This window comes from Dendrobium catenatum, unplaced genomic scaffold (assembly GCF_001605985.2).
Source record: "Dendrobium catenatum unplaced genomic scaffold, ASM160598v2 fragScaff_scaffold_716, whole genome shotgun sequence".
NCBI classification, from domain to species: Eukaryota; Viridiplantae; Streptophyta; class Magnoliopsida; order Asparagales; family Orchidaceae; genus Dendrobium; species Dendrobium catenatum.
In genome coordinates, this window is record NW_021319178.1 from 19,677,117 (window position 1) to 19,694,680 (window position 17,564).

Consider the following 17,564-nt stretch of genomic DNA (forward strand, 5'->3'; position numbering starts at 1 on the left):
TATAATCATAAATCAACAATAATCATGTACGACATGCTTGCAAGGAAGCAACTGTTATGAGAATAATTTGCATTAATGGAGAATATATTCCCTTAATATTGTATTTAATGGTGAGATATTTCCTTGATAGTTGCATTTATTCCTTAGCACATCCCCACCATACAAAGTCCTTCCATTCTACGCTTCAATGGGCCTACTAAAACCTCATTATACCTTCAAAATCTTTTAATAACCTAACTTATCATTAACAAGCAAATGCAAAAAAGGCATCCATTATCAACCCTAAACCCTAATTCAGCACTATTAACATTTCTAAATAATAAAATCAACAAACTTTTCAATTTCAAAAAAAAAAAAGTTTTCAGACCTCAAACCAAAGGAGCATTTATTCTGTGCGGAATCCAAACGTGTTCGGAGGCCAATCTAGACATGCCACATCACCAGATGCACTAGTCCCCGGTGACGTGGCGCGGCCGGATTAGCCTCCGAACACATTTGAATTCCGCACAGAATTATTTTCCAAACCAAAGAGTCTATGAACTGAAGATTGCTCTTGCTTTAATTATAAGAATGGAAACAGTAGTCCACTCACAGAGCACACATCTGATGCCAATAATACATTAACAGGAGAAAACTCACCCTGACATTAACAAGAACAATTTTCAATCTCCTATAACCTACGGAAAGCTCTGGTAAACAAATACAATTATAATACAATTACCCCAGCTCTTCATTCACCAATTTGATATAATACATTTATAATCAGCAAACAAGCGATGATCTGAGAGATGCTGCGCTCGGAAGATGCGTGCAGGAAGCCCATCGTATGACGGATTCCGATACCATGAGATCGAGCTGCTCGTGTTCACCGAGGCCGATGGTATGATTTCGCTTGCTTCGAAGCCCGACTGGTCTCGGTGTAGCCGCTAACCCCTTAGCTTCCTTGTCAAATAGCATCCCAAAGCTGGAGTCTGAAACCAATTAGCTTAATGTATCAGATCTCAGAATTGAATATGGTTAGAAGGGAATTTACAAGCATAACAAAGAATTACTATGTATGTTCAAAGGAGAAAGCTACCTCTTTGAATGGTGTTTCCTTTTGCATTGTTGGAACTCAAATTCAAAATGTTTTCTTGAGGATTTGGAGGGGGGCTGAAGAATGAGAAGCTGGGGAGCAATGGGAAGGTAAAGCCAGTTGTGGTATCAGCTTGTAATGGAGAAAATGAAGTCCCGGTGCCAGAATTTACAACTGGGCTGAAGCCAAAGCTGAAATCATGGCTTCTTGGGGTGATTGGATTTGAGAAACTTGAGAAAGAACAGCTTCCCAAGTCCTCTTGTACAAAACTTAGTACAGTTTGATGGCTATCAGTTTCTTGCATTTGCTGAGCATATTCTTGTATCCATGAGTGCTCTGCAAAAACAGATGAACAGGAATTGGTGAAAATATGAGCGAGATCTGACTTCTGATCTTTTTTTAGTGAGATAATCCTATAGCGAAAGACAGTAGAAATATTCAAAAGGTTAGTCATCTTCAACAGTGTTTTTTAGGCTTCGTTTGGAACGGCTTTCTTGCTGCTTCTTAAAACAGCTTTCTAATACAAAAAAAAAAAAAAAAAAAAAAAAAAAAAAAAATTAGTTGTTTTAAGAAGCAATAAGAAACTTGTCCAAAACGAAACCTTAATTTGAAAAATGAAGCTTCTAACACAAATTAATATAAAAACATGGGCTATGGTTTAGACATAGAAGTAATAATGAAAATATTTGTTTGTTTAGAAAGGCAAACTCCAGATGATCAATATTAATTATGATGCAGTATATGTTATTGATATTAGGGGGGCACAACACAGGTATTGAATTACTGCACAGATTGAAGGAGGCATAAGCTTTTCCCCAATCTGGTATAAATATCAAATATAAGGAATTCAACACCTATCAAAGCAGTAGACAGATTCAAAATTTAAAAAAAGCTGCTAATATGCTGAATTTAGCATTTAGTTGCCATTGAAGTTCCCTACATAACTTTGTGTACAAGCACAACTTCTTACGCCCACAGTTGTCAAGCCTGTAACCATGACGAGAACGACATGGAAGTCATAGCTCCTGTATGAACCTTATAATGATAAAAAATCCCTATAAAACATTTTACCCCTAAAAGATTCATGTTGGATCATGTTGTTTTCTTTTGACCTCACATAGTGTGGTGAGGGCATGTGAGAATGTTGAATTCTCTTCTTTGGCAATTTTTGATTATGTGTGTTCAATACTCAATCAAAGTTTTTTAAAAAATAAAAATTAAAAAATTAAAAAATGGTGTTGGGTAAAAAGATGAATCCGAATTTAATCTCCAAAAATTTAAAAATTAAAAATAAAACAAAAAAAGAACATACACAAAATACACCAAGAATTTTACATAGATTCACTTCCCTTCTCTCTTTATAAATGAAAATATAAGGTAGCAAAAAATTAAATATAATTCATAAAACAACCTTAATGAAATAAGCCATAAATATTGGACCTACAACTTATAGTTTGGTTGCTACATTATGTCTACCAACAGCTTAACAGCTATGTTCTGAGGGTTTCAAGATAAACTTTTCATTTGGCACTTTGAAAACATCCTACACCACATCAAACATCACTATATGTTCTAAGAAAACAAATATCATCCTACAAATTGACTCTTCTAAATAAGAATAATAATTTTACAAATAAGAAGTTCAAGCTCACCTAGAACCTGCTTAGCCGTTAGTCTCTGTAGTGGATCTCTGCATAACATCCCGGAAACCAATTGCTTTGCGGGTTCAGACACCCCATCCCATGGATCAGATGGGAACCTCAACTCCAATGATCTTACTGCATCAAAGATCCTTGACTTAGTCTTTCCCCAAAACGGCGGCATTCCACTTAGTAGAATGTAGAGAATAACCCCTGCACTCCAAACATCTGCCGCCTGGTTATAGCTGCCTGCCAACACTTCTGGTGCTATATAGAATGGGCTTCCCACAGTCTCACACAGACTCTGCCCTGCAAAACCCAAATCTCATCTCTTTCATTACAAATATCAAACACTTTGATCAGCTAAAAAATTAACAGTGTTATCTATCAAGGAAAAATTTTGTATCAATTCAATAAATTTAAAACTCTTCCAAACCAAAGATTTGGTAAGGAGGTCCCTGCCCAACTCTTTCTTAGGGCGTCTCCAACCAAACTCCAAACGACTGTAAGGCGTAACTGGTTTGCTCCATTCGAACAACAAAGAAATTGCTAGTCCGTGGAGGATGAACAACGCGACGCCAATATTGGTGATGCACTGTTCAAATACACGATTTTTCTATCTCAACAGGATTTGCATAATAAATGTGCGAAAGAGGAGAAACACGGTTATCTTTGCAGAAGCGTGCAAAATGGAGTTCGATTGGAGATGAATCATGACATTTTTTAGTTTCACTGCATTTTGGAGTGAAAAATGGAATTTTTGGTTGGAGATGCCCTTATCTAATATATAGTGTGTTAGATATTTGTTCCTAGATTTAGGTTTGCTTTTGTGTTGGTGTCTTGTATGGCAAAATGTATAGCCATTTGTATTGCTTTGTATAGCTTTAGGAGTCTATATAAACGAGTCTTTAGCTTGTAATAGGTAAGCCAAGAGAATAAAGAATTATCAGATTTTGGCTCACGGTTCTTCTCCCCTCTCCCTCCTCTCTCCCTCTCTAAATCTTGCAAGAAGATCTCTCAAGAAGATCTTCCAACTTTGGTTTTCAACAACTTGGTATCAGAGCCTTGGCGGTGATCAAGGAAGGAGGAGGTTGTTCGGTCCAAGAAAAGATAAGAGGCGGACATAGTAAAAATCAAAACCAACGTTGGTTCCGTTCGGGCTTGTAGAGGAAGGCGAGGTACGAGAGCGGGCTGTTCACGAGAAGCCGCACAGACGAAAGTCGGAAGGATTTGACGGCTTGGTTTTGACCGGGTTACCGGAGGCAGGATCAAGATTCCAAAGGACTCTGGCCGCAAGAAGGCGGAGCTAGTTGGCAGCGTGTGCTGCCTGGCGGAGGCGGATGTCCGCTGTTTGGCTTGTGTGAGGGGTTGAACGGCGGGCTTGCCTTTGGGTTCGTGTGAGGAGGAGGCCGGACGTCCGGCGTGAGCTTCTTGGCCGGGTTCGCCGGTTGAGCGAGGGGACCGAAAGCTCAGGTAAGGCCTGGCTTAGCTCGGATCGGAGCTATAGTAGCGGCCTGGTGCCGCAGTTGCAAGCTGGATCAGGAGTCGCTCGGTGTGCACCGGTGTGAGCGAGGCTTCAGGCGGACGTGCGAAATCAGAGAAGGCTTCTTGATCGGGAGACACCTTATTGCGATTCTTTAGCCGATCAAGAGAGCAGCGATCAATATGCTTGAAGGTGAAAGGTGGAGGAGCTTCAAGGAAAGGTACGCTAGAGGTTGACGAAGGCGGACAAGAACAGAAGCATGGAAGTCATTGAGACCGAATTTTTTGCTTGATCTTGAATCAAGTTTTGATCGTTCTTGAAGCAGATTTTTTTCTTTTGTTCTTTGGTTGAAAGATCAGTTTGGATCTTTGCGGTGGAGTTTTGGACTTCAGGTGGAGTCCGGGAGACACTGAGGTAGTGTCAGCTGTTCTTGGAGAGCAGGGTTGAAAGTGCGGGGCGCTTGAAGATGCAAGGTCGTGCGGTGCACGAGGAGTCAGCATAGGAGCGTGGGGCACTGGTGATGAGCGGAGCGCAGGTGAAGGCGCAGGGCTCGCTGCACGGGTGGATACGTGCAGGATGTGGTCGGAGAGAGACCACATGAGTGCAAGGCGCGGGCGCGGGCTTGTGGCGTTTGGAAACGGGCTGGAGATGCAGGGCGCGGGCACTGAGGCGCAGGGTGCAGGTGGAGGCACAGGGCGCGGAAGCCGGGCTAGGGGTGCTCGGGGATTGGCTGCGTTGGATGCAGTGCGACAGGAGATCTGTCGGGAGGTGGAGCTAGAATGTCGGTGGACGCTTTTGGCGGAGGAGACCGACATGATCATTCTTTGGCTGTTTTTTAAAGAACAGTGGTTATCTTTTGTTGTTTTTGTAAAATTTAGGACCAAGGTGGAGATTGTTAGATATTTGTTCCTAGATTTAGGTTTGCTTTTGTGTTGGTGTCTTGTATGGCAAAGTGTATAGCCATTTGTGTTGCTTTGTATAGCTTTAGGAGTCTATATAAAGGAGTCTTTAGCTTGTAATAGGTAAGCCAAGGGAATAAAGAATTATCAGATTTTGGCTCACGGTTCTTCTCCCCTCTCCCTCCTTTCTCCCTCTCTAGATCTTGCAAGAAGATCTCTCAAGAAGATCTTCCAACTTTGGTTTTCAACATAGTGTGTTCGGTTTAAAAATACACTAAGCAAGATTTTGCATACATAGCTGATAGCACTTAATTCTAATGTACTCATATATGCAATACTCAAAATTTTATATTTATTTACATAAAACTTTAATCTCTAAATTAAAGTGTTATTAAAGTAAATATAAAGATTCGTATTTTTGACATATTATGATATTTATTTTAATCCCGCTATAATATTATTTAAATAATAATTATCAGGGATTATTAACATTCTTTTGATCATTTAATCAAAAATCTCAATGTAAAAAAAAAATTTAAATGTCATCAAAGAAATCATCATATAAGCATATCAACAAATCTAAGAACTTACTATACTAAGAAGTAAGAACTTAACACTGAATAACAGATATCAGCTAACAAAGTAACAATTAAATTGTATCTTCCTAAAAATACCAGGTTGGATGTAAGTAGCGAGGCCGAAATCCGCAAGCTTGATAGGAGAAGATAAAGACTTGGTAGCCAAAAGAATGTTTTCCGGCTTCAAATCCCGATGAACAACTCCATTATCATGGCAGAACAACACCACCTCCATCAGATGCCGGAATATTACCGCCGCCTCCCGCTCCACGAACCGGCCGTGTTTCTCAAGGCGGTGAAAAAGTTCCCCGCCGGCACATAGCTCCATAACCAAATGAACAAAATCTTCTTCCTCGTACACGGCTTTGAGGTCCACCACATTAGGGTGGCCGGAAAGCCGCGCCATTACCTCGATCTCCAGCTTAACACTGCGAACGTCCTCGACGGAGACAAGCCGGTTCTTGGCGATGGATTTGCAGGCCAGCGCCTCGCCAGAGACCAAATCAGAGCAAGCTCGGATCACGCCGAACTGACCCCAGCCCAGATGCTCGCGGAGCACGTAGCGATCGCCGAGGTAGGCGATGTGCGGCGATTCCAGAATCGGCGAAGAGAGTCCTGGCACTTTGTAACAGTTACACCGCCAGTCAGCGCCGGAGTTCCCCATGGAACTCTGAGGAACCCTAGAAATCCCCAACCTCGGAACAAAACCCAATCATCCCTATATCATCGAACTCGATATCCAAGAGACTCAGAGGAATGATGCATAATTTTCCAAAACAAGTATCAAGTAATGATTTACAGTTTAACCCTCCAAATCTGGAAACCCTAACAACTGAAACCAACTAAACCAATTCAAAGCCCCCCAAAATTAGGCCCAAGAAGACAACCAAAACCTCAGATCAAGCTCGCTTCAGCCCCAAAAACCCTGATTTCGAACCGATCTACGACCAAATCCGATCAAAGTCAATCGAATACTGAAAAATCTGAGATCGATTCCAACACTTCATAGAAACACTTCATAGAAACTACAGAATCAAGCATAGGAGACGAGACACGGGAGATGGAAGCTACCTCGCCTCGCTGGCTTCACGCGAGTCGGGCAGCCTGGAGAGAGGTCAGCGGCCTTAGCCCATTTATTCTGCCATGATTGCGACCTCTCACTTCTCTGTTGTCGTGTGGGCCACACTCAGTTCGGATCCTGATCCGAGAATATGGACGCCGAGTTCTTTCTTTGGTCGCTTTTTTGCGTCCGAAGAGACCACAAAGGTTCGGCGGGGATCCGAAGTACGGTTAACTGCAATATAAATTAGAAGTAGCACTATCCAACCATTTATGTTCTTTTCATCTACCTTCTAAATTTAACGGCTGAGATTAACTCGTTTTACTATATTCAAAATAAATGTACGGCTTATACGAGGTGATTTATTCAGAGAAGTGTGTGATTGGAGAGGATTTTATTCCGGGTTGAAAGGTTCGGTGGTCCGCGCGAAGGCTTCGACCTACGAGCTGTTTCCGACGAATGGGATTGCGGCGGGTTTCTACAATTGGGGTGGCGGCGGATGGTCGGTGGTACGACGGAATCAAGGCCGTTGAATGCCCTCGTGTGTAGGCAAGGACGAAATGGAGGACAATGGTGAAGTATCTTTGCTGTTCAACCGTGTCGGGGTAGGCGGGGACCTATTTTGAGCGTGTCACTATCGTGTCAGGTAAGGCGGGGACCTGTTTTAAGTGTGTAAAGTTGGGTTGTCTAATTTTCTTTGGGACGTTGGTTGTAATTATTATGAGCTTCCTGCCGAGTACGGTCCTTCCGACCAAACGAACATGTATATGTCACTCCTACCATGTAATGCAATCTATATGATGTATATTTGCTACATCAATCCAAGGCCTTCTCCCAAGGAAGGGCCTCATTTGTAATCGACTACAAATTCTAGTGGATTCATTCAAACTGGGCCTGGCCCTGTGGTTTTTCCTCCTTTCAGGGGTTTTCCACGTAAAAAACTCTGGTGTCTCTTATGAATATTTCACCCCCCTCTCTTATCTGTTTGTGTGCTGGATCTTCGTACAATGCTAAGACGTTAAACCATATATTTCTTTACCGCCGCGAATATTCCAGGACGCAACAAGCTTAAAATAGAAATTTTGAAATTGTTTTTAATTTTTATTTTATTTTTGTATTTTATTCAAATTATTTGTGTAAAAATTTTGAAATATCTCATAATACTTTTGTTGCGGGCTAGAATATACACGGCGGTAGAGTTTACAAATTCACGTCTGAGCGTTGCACGAATATTCAACACACAAACAGAAAAGAAAATGAACACCAGGATTTTTACGTGAAAAACCCGAAAGAGTGAAAGAAATCACGGGGCCACGTCCAGCTGAAAAGTTTCACTAGTGTTTTGTAAATTACAAGAAGCTGATTCGTCCCACAAGTCAGGACGATCAGATTACAATTCGTTTCTTCTAACTTGAAGCAAATTTACAAAGTTCTGCATAATTCAGGCGTCTCCTGAAAATTCGGCAGAGTTCTGGCATATTCAGGCGGCGGAAAGAACTCCGACGGTGGTCGAGGAGGAGATGATTCTCCCTTTCCATTCTTCTATTCTCTTCCTCTCTCTTTTCTCACTTGAGTAGCTTGCTGAAATTGGAGTTTGGGTGCTCTCGAAATTAATTTTTTAAGTTTCGGGTTGGGTTTTGCCTCAAGATTCGTGCCCGATCAAGATAATTTTTTGAGAATGTTAAAGTATAAACATAAATAAATATATATTCGTATTTAGTTCTACTGCTTAGTTGGCATGAGCACATTGGCTCTTAGGATTGTCTATTCTCTATATAAAGCTGTAATCTCAATATGTTGAATAAGGAAATAATTCATTTCTTCTTCTTTTGTCTACATCTCTTCTTCTTGTTCTTGGTTATGGAAACTTTCCTCTTTCTCTATTTCTTCATGGTATCAGAGAGCTAGGCAAGAAAAGATCTTACAGAGATGAGTTCTGCTACATCCAATTCCGGAGAACAGTCGGAGATGGAGGAGACGGAAGACTCAATGATTTCATCGGAGCTGAAATTCGTCGTCTCGAACTTGAAGACAATCGTCTCCATTCAGCTGGACGCCGACAACTATCTCGTGTGGAAAGAACAAATTGCAAAAATAAATTCGTGCAAACGGGTTTGATCGCTTTCTTGATTCCTCCTTTTCTTCTCCAACTAAGGTCGTTCTTCAAGAAGACGACTGATCTATTCCAAATCGGCAGTTCAATCAATGGATTCTAACAGACCAAAATCTTGCTGCTGCACTATGTTCTACAATCTCATCCTCTATTTTACCATATGTAGTTCATCTTGACTCGACGGCATCAATTTGGTCCATGCTTGAATCAATATTTCAATCAACAAATAGGTCCAAAGTGATACAGCTCAAGAACTCTCTTCACAACATTTCTCTCAAGAATCAAACTATCACTCAATACTTATTTGAAATCAAGAAAATTGTCGATCAAATCTCTACATCGGGAGCGACGGTGAATCACGAAGATGTTATTATCTACATCCTCAATGGTCTACCATCGGCTTATCAATCTTTCAAAACATCGATCCGAACAATGTTAACGCCTCTCTCCTTGGATCAGCTATATCCTATGCTTCTTAGCGAAGAAGTTCACATTGCATCGGACAATGCTCGTACTACAGCTCTACCGGATCCTCACTCGGCGTTATTTACGAATCATGGCAGAGGTTGCCGCTCTCAGGGCAGGGCATCGTCGTCCAACATCATGACGTCCCGCTCTGCATCTACATCTCAAGAGATATGCCAAATTTGTGACAAGAGAGGTCATCTGGCTTCAAGCTGCTGGCACCGAGCGAACCTCAACTACGTTCCCAGGCAACAGCAATCGCAAACCCAGACTCTTGCGGCAAATACAGAAAACTCCTATTCGGAGTGGTTTCTTGACTCTGGTGCCACCAATCATCTCACCAACTCGCTGGACAATATGTCCATCACAACACCTTATCAAGGCTCCGACACGGTTACTGTAGGTGACGGGAGATCGGTTAACATTGCAAACACCGGCAAAGGCCTGTTACCGACTCCCAACCGTAAGCTATCCTTATCTCAAATTCTTCACACGCCATTTTTATAGTTTAATTTGCTTTCAATTTCAAAATTCACTCAAGAAAATGACATTTCGATTATCTTTAATCCATATGGTTTCTTGATTAAGGATATGAAGACGCAACAGGTGCTGCTCCAAGGCCTATGTGAAAATGGTCTATACACTACAGGAAAAACGTCATTTTCCGGCGGACATTTTCGCCGGAAAATTGGCCAAAATCCACCGGAAATTAGCATTTCCGGCGGATTTCTGGCGGAAATATTTCCGCCGATTTAACTCGCGTCGAAAAAGGCCTTCCGACGTATAATAATTCGCCGGAAAGTTTTCCGGCGATTTTTTCGCAGGAACAAAATTTTTGGCGGACTTTTTTTTGCGTCGGAAGTTCAATAAAATTTTTTTAAAAAAATTAATCACAAATTCTAAACCCCGACCTACCCGGGGGCTCGAATTTACTCTCAGCCCAAGCAGCTAAGCCAGCCCGCACAGTGGTCACCGAGCCCGGCAGCGCCCACGTGGACAAACCAGCCCGCCCAACAGGCCCGCGTGGTCTCCTGCCTTCGGCGGGGTTCGAACCCCGCCCCCTCCTTTCTGCGCACGCAAAGACTCCTACATCCGCCATCTACAAATTCGCCATCATTTAAAAACTGAAGATTTTATAATTTAACAATAAGTTTTTTTGGGAAAAGTTAGGGATTTAACAATAAGTTATTAAATTAAAACTTATTTTTTTAAATTCTGCTGGAAATCCGCCGGAAATCCACTGGAAATCTCTCCGAAAAAAATCCCCCGGAAAAACAGTAAAAAATTATGTCGGAAATTTGTTGAAAATTTTCCGTCGGAAAATCCGTCGGAATATGTGACGAATTTAATTCCGCCGGAAATGAGCTGTTTTCCTGTAGTGATACCCGATCCGGCACTCAAATTTCTCTGCTTCCGATGCGGGGCTGGCTGCTGTTTCGGAGAACTGAACCAAATGGCACAATAGATTAGGACATCCCCATTTGAGGATGATCAAAACCATTTCACAGTGTAATCATTTACTGAAAATAAACACTGATCATGTAGCTTGCGTACCATGTAAACAATCAAAATGTCATAAAATTGTTTTCGAAAAATCAAATAATCGCAGCAATTCTCTACTGTCACTTGTGCACTCTGATGTTTGGGGGCCGGCCGGCTCCAGTCGTCTCCACTCAAGGGTATCACTACTATGTGCTATTCGTCGATGACTTTTCAAGATTCTCCTGGATATTTCCAATGAAAGAAAAATCTGAAGTGTTCGACATTTTCGTTAATTTTAAAACCAAACTAGAAAAGAATACTATGCATACTATATAAACTTTCAGGTCTGATGGAGGAACTGAGTTCGTGAACAATAAATTCAATCAGTTCTTGACAACGCACGGTATAGCTCATCAAACTCTTGCCCTTACACCCCAGAGCAGAATGGGGTTGCAGAACGCAAGCACAAGCATTTGATTGAAACAACGAGGACGCTACTACACACTGCTTCGGTCCCATACAAATATTGGCCTTATGCCGTCCTCACGACCACTTATCTGGTTAATCGGTTACCCTCTCTCAACACTGCTAACATAACACCTTTTGAATTATTTTTCAATAGTAAACCAACATACAATCACCTACGAACTTTTGGGTGTGCTTGCTTCCCCTTATCTCCAAACCATAATCATCATAAACTTGAACCAAAAGCACCTCTATGTGTACTTCTTGATTACTCTGATGTTTATAAAGGTTATAAATGTTTGGACATATCAAGAAACAAAATTTTGTTCTCTCGGCATATTTCTTTTGATGAAATGCTATTTCCTTTTCAAAAAGGTCCAACTGCCAATGCAGAATAAAGTTCATTAAATTCCACTATACATCCGAATTTGCTGCTTCCGCTGTCTGCTCCTCATGTAAGTCAGGCAAAACAAAATACTCAAAATTGTATTAAGGATTCTTGTCTCAGGCCTTGTACATCTCCTATACGGGCACCGTCTTCCAACCTGCCTCAAGCTCCTGTTGTCACGAAACATCCTACTCACCCTATGATCACGAGGAAGCAAACAGGGCATCTGAAGCCTCCAGATCGCCTGAACTTGCTTCATTCTTCCTCATCTATTCCAGAAACAGACACACCAACGACCTATGCTCAAGCTGTTAAATTACCAGCATGGCGAGACGCAATGGCTCAAGAATTCTTAGCTTTGCAGCGACAGGGTACCTGGAGCCTTGTTGAACCGAAGCCAGATTACTCCATAGTTGGCTGCAAGTGGACGTTTATAACAAAATTGCATGCGGACGGCTCCATAGAGAAATACAAAGCGCGACTGGTGCTCTCGAAAATCATCAAGAATTTGGCATGGACTACAATGAAACATTCAGTCCGGTGGCCAAAATACCAACCATACGCATCCTACTGGCGGTGGCTCTTTACAACAACTGGCAAGTTGATCAGCTTGACGTAGCCAATGCGTTTCTTCACAGCACATTATTTGAAGCTGTCTTTATGAGGCAGTCCCGCGGGTTTGAAGACTCACAGGTTCCAAATCACGTCTGTTGACTTCACAAGGCCATTTATGACCTTAAAAAAGCACCTCGTCAATGGTATAACACGTTCACTTCATTTATCATCTCCATTGGCTTCACCCACAATAAATCAGATTCCTCACTTCTCACTCTTCGCAATCAGCTCACAACCATTTTCTTACTTGTTTATGTTGACGATATTTTAATTACAGGAAATAATCTGGATGCAATTTCATCGGTCATCAATCAGCTCCGTACCCGCTTCTCCATGAAGCATCTAGGACCAGTTCACGATTTTCTTGGGATCAAAATAACTAAAACAGAGGACATGTATTTCTTATCCTAACGTCAATATGCTTCTTCAATTCTTCAGCAAATGAATCTTGAAGATTGCAAACCGTTAGCCAATCCAACCTGCACAAAATTCTCGAACTCATATCCGACGAATCAAATGCTGCTGGATCCTCAGCTGTACAGACGTTTAACGGGGTCGTTGCAATACTTAATACTTACACGCCCTGACATTGCTTACAGTGTTAACCAGCTATCGCAGCATATGCATGAACCTCAACCGAAACATTATTTCATGCTCAAACGCCTACTTTGTTATGTCAAAGGTACAATCAATTTTGGGATTCCGATTACAAAAACTAATCTTCATCTAAAATCCTTTTCAGATGCGGATTGGGCTGGAGATCCGGATTCAAGAAGATCGACGTCAGGCTACTGCTCCTATCTTGGCGACACAATCATTTCTTGGACGGTCAAGAAGCAACACACAGTTGCTCGGTCCTCCATGGAATCAGAGTATCGAGCGCTTGCTGCACTTACGACAGACATCATTTGGCTAAGAAGACTTCTATCTGAATTCGGGATTGATCAAGCGGAACCCACGAAAGTATTCTGTGACAACACATCTGCTATTGCTCTGGCGAACAATCCAGTTTTTCACGCCATAACAAAACACATTGAAATTGATCAGAAATATATCCGAGAACATCTTCAACAAAACAATGTTCGTCTTATACCAATCAGTATCATTGATCAAACAACGGACATTTTTACTAAAGCTCTTTCCACACCAAGATTTGTCAAATTGCGAAACAAGCTAACAGTCTCCGAAGACCCATTAGCTTGTGGGGGAATGTTAAAGTATAAACACAAATAAATATATATTTGTATTTAGTTCTACTGCTTAGTTGGCATGAGCTCATTGGCTCTTAGGATTGTCTATTCTCTATGTAAAGCTGTAATCTCAATATGTTGAATAAGGAAATAATTCATTTCTTCTTCTTCTGTCTACATCTCTTCTTCTTGTCCTTGGTTCTGGAAACTTTCCTCTTTCTCTATTTCTTCAGAGAATATATAAAGTTTTTTAGGCATTTTGAATTAATGATTTAGCCTAAATAAAGTGAAGTCTAAGTGGATATTCCTATATAGACATCTTAAATCTCATGAAGAAATAAATCTTATGATTCATCCCTGTTTTTAGCGTAAATTCTGGACGTACTAAATTCAGGAGTTCGACGGATTTATGAGATTTGGCAGACGAAGAAACCTGCGAAATGGGAGAAAGATGATTACCATCATAGCGAGTGAGCTCCCATTGTTACTTTCAATCCAATATCATCTAAGGAGGCAAATAAGCTTCTTTAACAACTCTTTCAAAACTTTATTTTACACGAAGCCAAAGCAGCAATGAATAAATGGCCATGAAAAAGAGTACACTTTAGGCATGAAAAGCATAGATAATGATTAAATAAAATAAAAATTATATAAATAGACATGCAATAGAAGAGAAGAATACGTCTGCACTAAGGATTTGCATCTAATAACTTTTGTTAGTTTTAATTTTTTCCCTCTTTTTATTGTAATTAATAATGAGATTTCAATCAAAATATTTGATAATTTAGCTGATTTCTAATTTTATCATTTATAATTGTAACTTATTAGCGGTAATCAAATTGAAATTAATGAATAACTCATATTTAAAATATGAATTAAATTTAAATTTTAAATGAATTAACTACCTTAAATTCTAAGTTTTGTTGCCAAATATTTTTTGATTTTAGGCTTTAGTATCCTTTGTTTTGATTAAAAAAATATTTAATTTTGAAAAAGGATTAAATTTTTTTGGGAAATATTTATTTTTAACTTTTAAAATTGAACACGTCATTATGAACAGTATATCGCCTCGGGAGGTGATCATATCGTTCCCTAATGGGTTCAAATTTCAGAATTTTAAATTTATCCGAATTATCGTAATCAAAGGGGGAACAACATATGATCTCGAAAGATCAAAATGACGTTCAATCAATTGAATTTTGGTTTAAATTTCAAAGATCTAGGTAGATCCTAAGGTCTGGATTGACCCTAGTGACCTCATACAAAAATGAGGTCAACATCCTTATGATTTGAAAAATGATTACCACTGACCACTATTCATCATAAAAATATAACATAAAAAAACATAAAAATATATCATTGAAATTAATTTACATCCAATTAATACATTTTTTAAATATGTGTACTTTAAAAATATCAAAAAAAAAAAGAAGATGGTTATCATATTGATTTGATATAATTCCTTCATATTTGTAAGAGTTAACGAACAAGCTTGTTTATATTTATTTATATTGTATAACTTTAATATAATTTATTCATTACTTATTTATTATTATTATTAATTAATATTTGTTTAATTAGCTATGTTATGTGCTATAAAATTGTATAGATAGAGTCTTTGTTTTATTTCTTAGCGTTAGATAAAAATTTAGCAACTACATATAAAGTTGTAAGACAAAAAATTGTTTACATGGAAAATCAAAATAGTGAAAAAATTATGGGGCCTTACCCAATCGAAAATTCACTATATAATAGCACCTCACAATTTAACACGAAGAGGAAAGAACTATTTTGAGAACAACCATGTTTGAATTCCCCTGTTGGGATCATAAAAAACATGTGTGCGTACTAGATAGTTAATACCCAACAAAAATATTAGATCTTGATAGGAGTATGGAGTTATCGATGGTGACGATAGTTGGCATTGCTATTAGATGGTAATAACTCTTAGTGGTTGTTGGCAATGATAGTAAAAAATTCTAGAAAGCTTTATAGTTATTTCAACTCTTGGACCTCTTATGTAAAGAATGAAACTATATTTATAAACTTTTTGAGATAAACATTTTGGTAAATTCTGGCCATAATTCAAAACAGTCCATCATACGGGTCCATATTGATTTTCTTGGTCATGAATTATTTACTCAACAATTAAGTGATCTTATGTTCGTTAGATTCATCTCGTCGAACCGCTTAATTTGACTATAAGCAAGCTAAATTTAAAGATAATTTGATTATCCAATAAATACATGAAGTTTCCAATGACGTATCAAATACTTGTTTTTAGCTCATTTATGCTTGGATGAGATAACTTTTGATATTGTTTGATTCGTCTTGTCGAGATGTTCACTTCAACTATAATTTTGCTCAAATCAGAATTTAAGTGATATTGAGTTTTAAATCCATACTGACCACGCAAATTTATGGATGCATCTTAAGCTCTTTTTTAATTGAAGTCGGTCAATTTATCTTGACTCACTTGTTCATCAGACTTGTAAATTACTAATTGAATATTTAATTTAATTAGTTTTTAAATCAAAGAAGTCGACGGTCTAAATTTTAGCTATTTTTTTTAACATTTAGATTAATTAAAGCAAATTCATACATACATCATATATTGAATATTTAAATTTAAGACCTCTTAATTGATAGTCATTTTTTTTTTTTTTTTGAAAAATTAGGGCAAAAAGCCCATATATTACTATGTAAAAGAAGAATTACAAGTAAGGTATACCAAAAAGATTAAACTCAAACAAAATGCTGAGAATAACCAAAAACCTATACCCCCTTACAGCCAAAAAGTAAATCAAGATAAAAAAAAACAATTGGAAAGGAAACAGTCAACCGAATGAGGTAGATGGGTCGTCAAAATCGACTCAGACTGCTAATCGCAAGAGAAGCAGACACCGTCGAGAGAGCAATCTCCTGGTTGCCCAAAGGCCCTCCAAGGAGATAATTAGCAGTTACATCATCGTCCTATAGCAAAATCTATCAAAAACAGAATCCCATGTTGCTAAAAGTAGCCGTCCAGGGATTAAATCTCCATCAAATATCTGAGCATATAGTATGCAGTGCCTAGAAGATCCAGCAAAATCCATCATTAAAAATCCGTCCCGAACAGCCATTAATTGCCAACTGAGCCACAAAAACAGAGGAACTGCCATAAAGAATTCCATAATCCGCCATTCCAAAGCAACATCTCAATAGGTATCCAGTAGACATAGAGCAAAATTAGAGTCCCCCAAAGCCAAAAACAGGAAGCATGGAAAGAAAGATTTTAATGAAGCCAAGGAATTCTCAAATTTTCTGAGTGCTTCCAGCTTTTAACTTTAGCCTCAACCGCAATTTTAATAGTGTAGAACTCCTAAAATTAGAGTTAAACTTCCTTTCATTTTTTCCCTCCAAATGAAATAAGCTGCACAACAAGTGATCAAAAGTAGTAACTCTTTTTGCTTATTGTTCAAATATCTTTTATCACCCAAATGTTGCAATACTTGAAGAAGCCTAGGTCTCAACAGAAAATCACCCAGTTCTGGAATCAGTTGAGTTAAAACCGAGAATGCAAAATCACACTCAAATAAAATATGGGCATTAGTCTCCAAGTGATTAGAGCATAAAATACAAGTGGAAGGCACAGCAATTGATCTCTTAATAAGCTCCTCCACCGTTTTTAATCCACCCCTAATAGCAATCCATGTATAAATGGAGTATTTAAGGGTGTGATGTTTATGCCACACAAGATGATGCCAATCCACAATGACGCCCTTTCTATAAAAGAATTTATTAAAAGAAGAGAAACTAGGCTTTTCCCTATCAATCCAGGTTAAAGTACTAGATTCAAACTTTATGGTAGAGTAAATTTGTGCTGAAACCTTCCCCATATCCTTCTATAAGGGACAAGCAGTAGACGGAGGCAAGCACCAAGGAGATCCATATTTAGCATTCAAGTAGGTAAAAAGAGGGGATGTTGCATTATGAAACCTGAATATAAGTGACCAGATATTAGCAAATTGGAGTCCAAAGAGATCCGGAATGCCCAAGCCACCATTATGTTTAGGTTTACAGGTATGATTCCAAGCAATGAGTTGTAGCTTTTTTGCATCTAAATCCTCAA

The 17,564-nt window shown here is 39.2% G+C and overlaps 1 protein-coding gene across 1 annotated transcript; it reads right to left on the reverse strand.

Annotated features, from left to right (window-relative positions):
* Positions 1-536: 536 nt before the first annotated feature.
* On the reverse strand, positions 537-6,807 carry LOC110107663 (calcium-dependent protein kinase 8). Its single transcript, XM_020837979.2, has 4 exons — positions 5,772-6,807; positions 2,728-3,024; positions 1,079-1,411; positions 537-971 (listed from the first exon to the last, which is right to left on the reverse strand). Exons 1-4 carry the CDS (start codon positions 6,337-6,339, stop codon positions 763-765), a joined length of 1,407 nt encoding a protein of 468 aa, XP_020693638.1. The 5' UTR covers positions 6,340-6,807; the 3' UTR covers positions 537-762.
* Between the last annotated feature and the right edge of the window lie 10,757 nt (positions 6,808-17,564).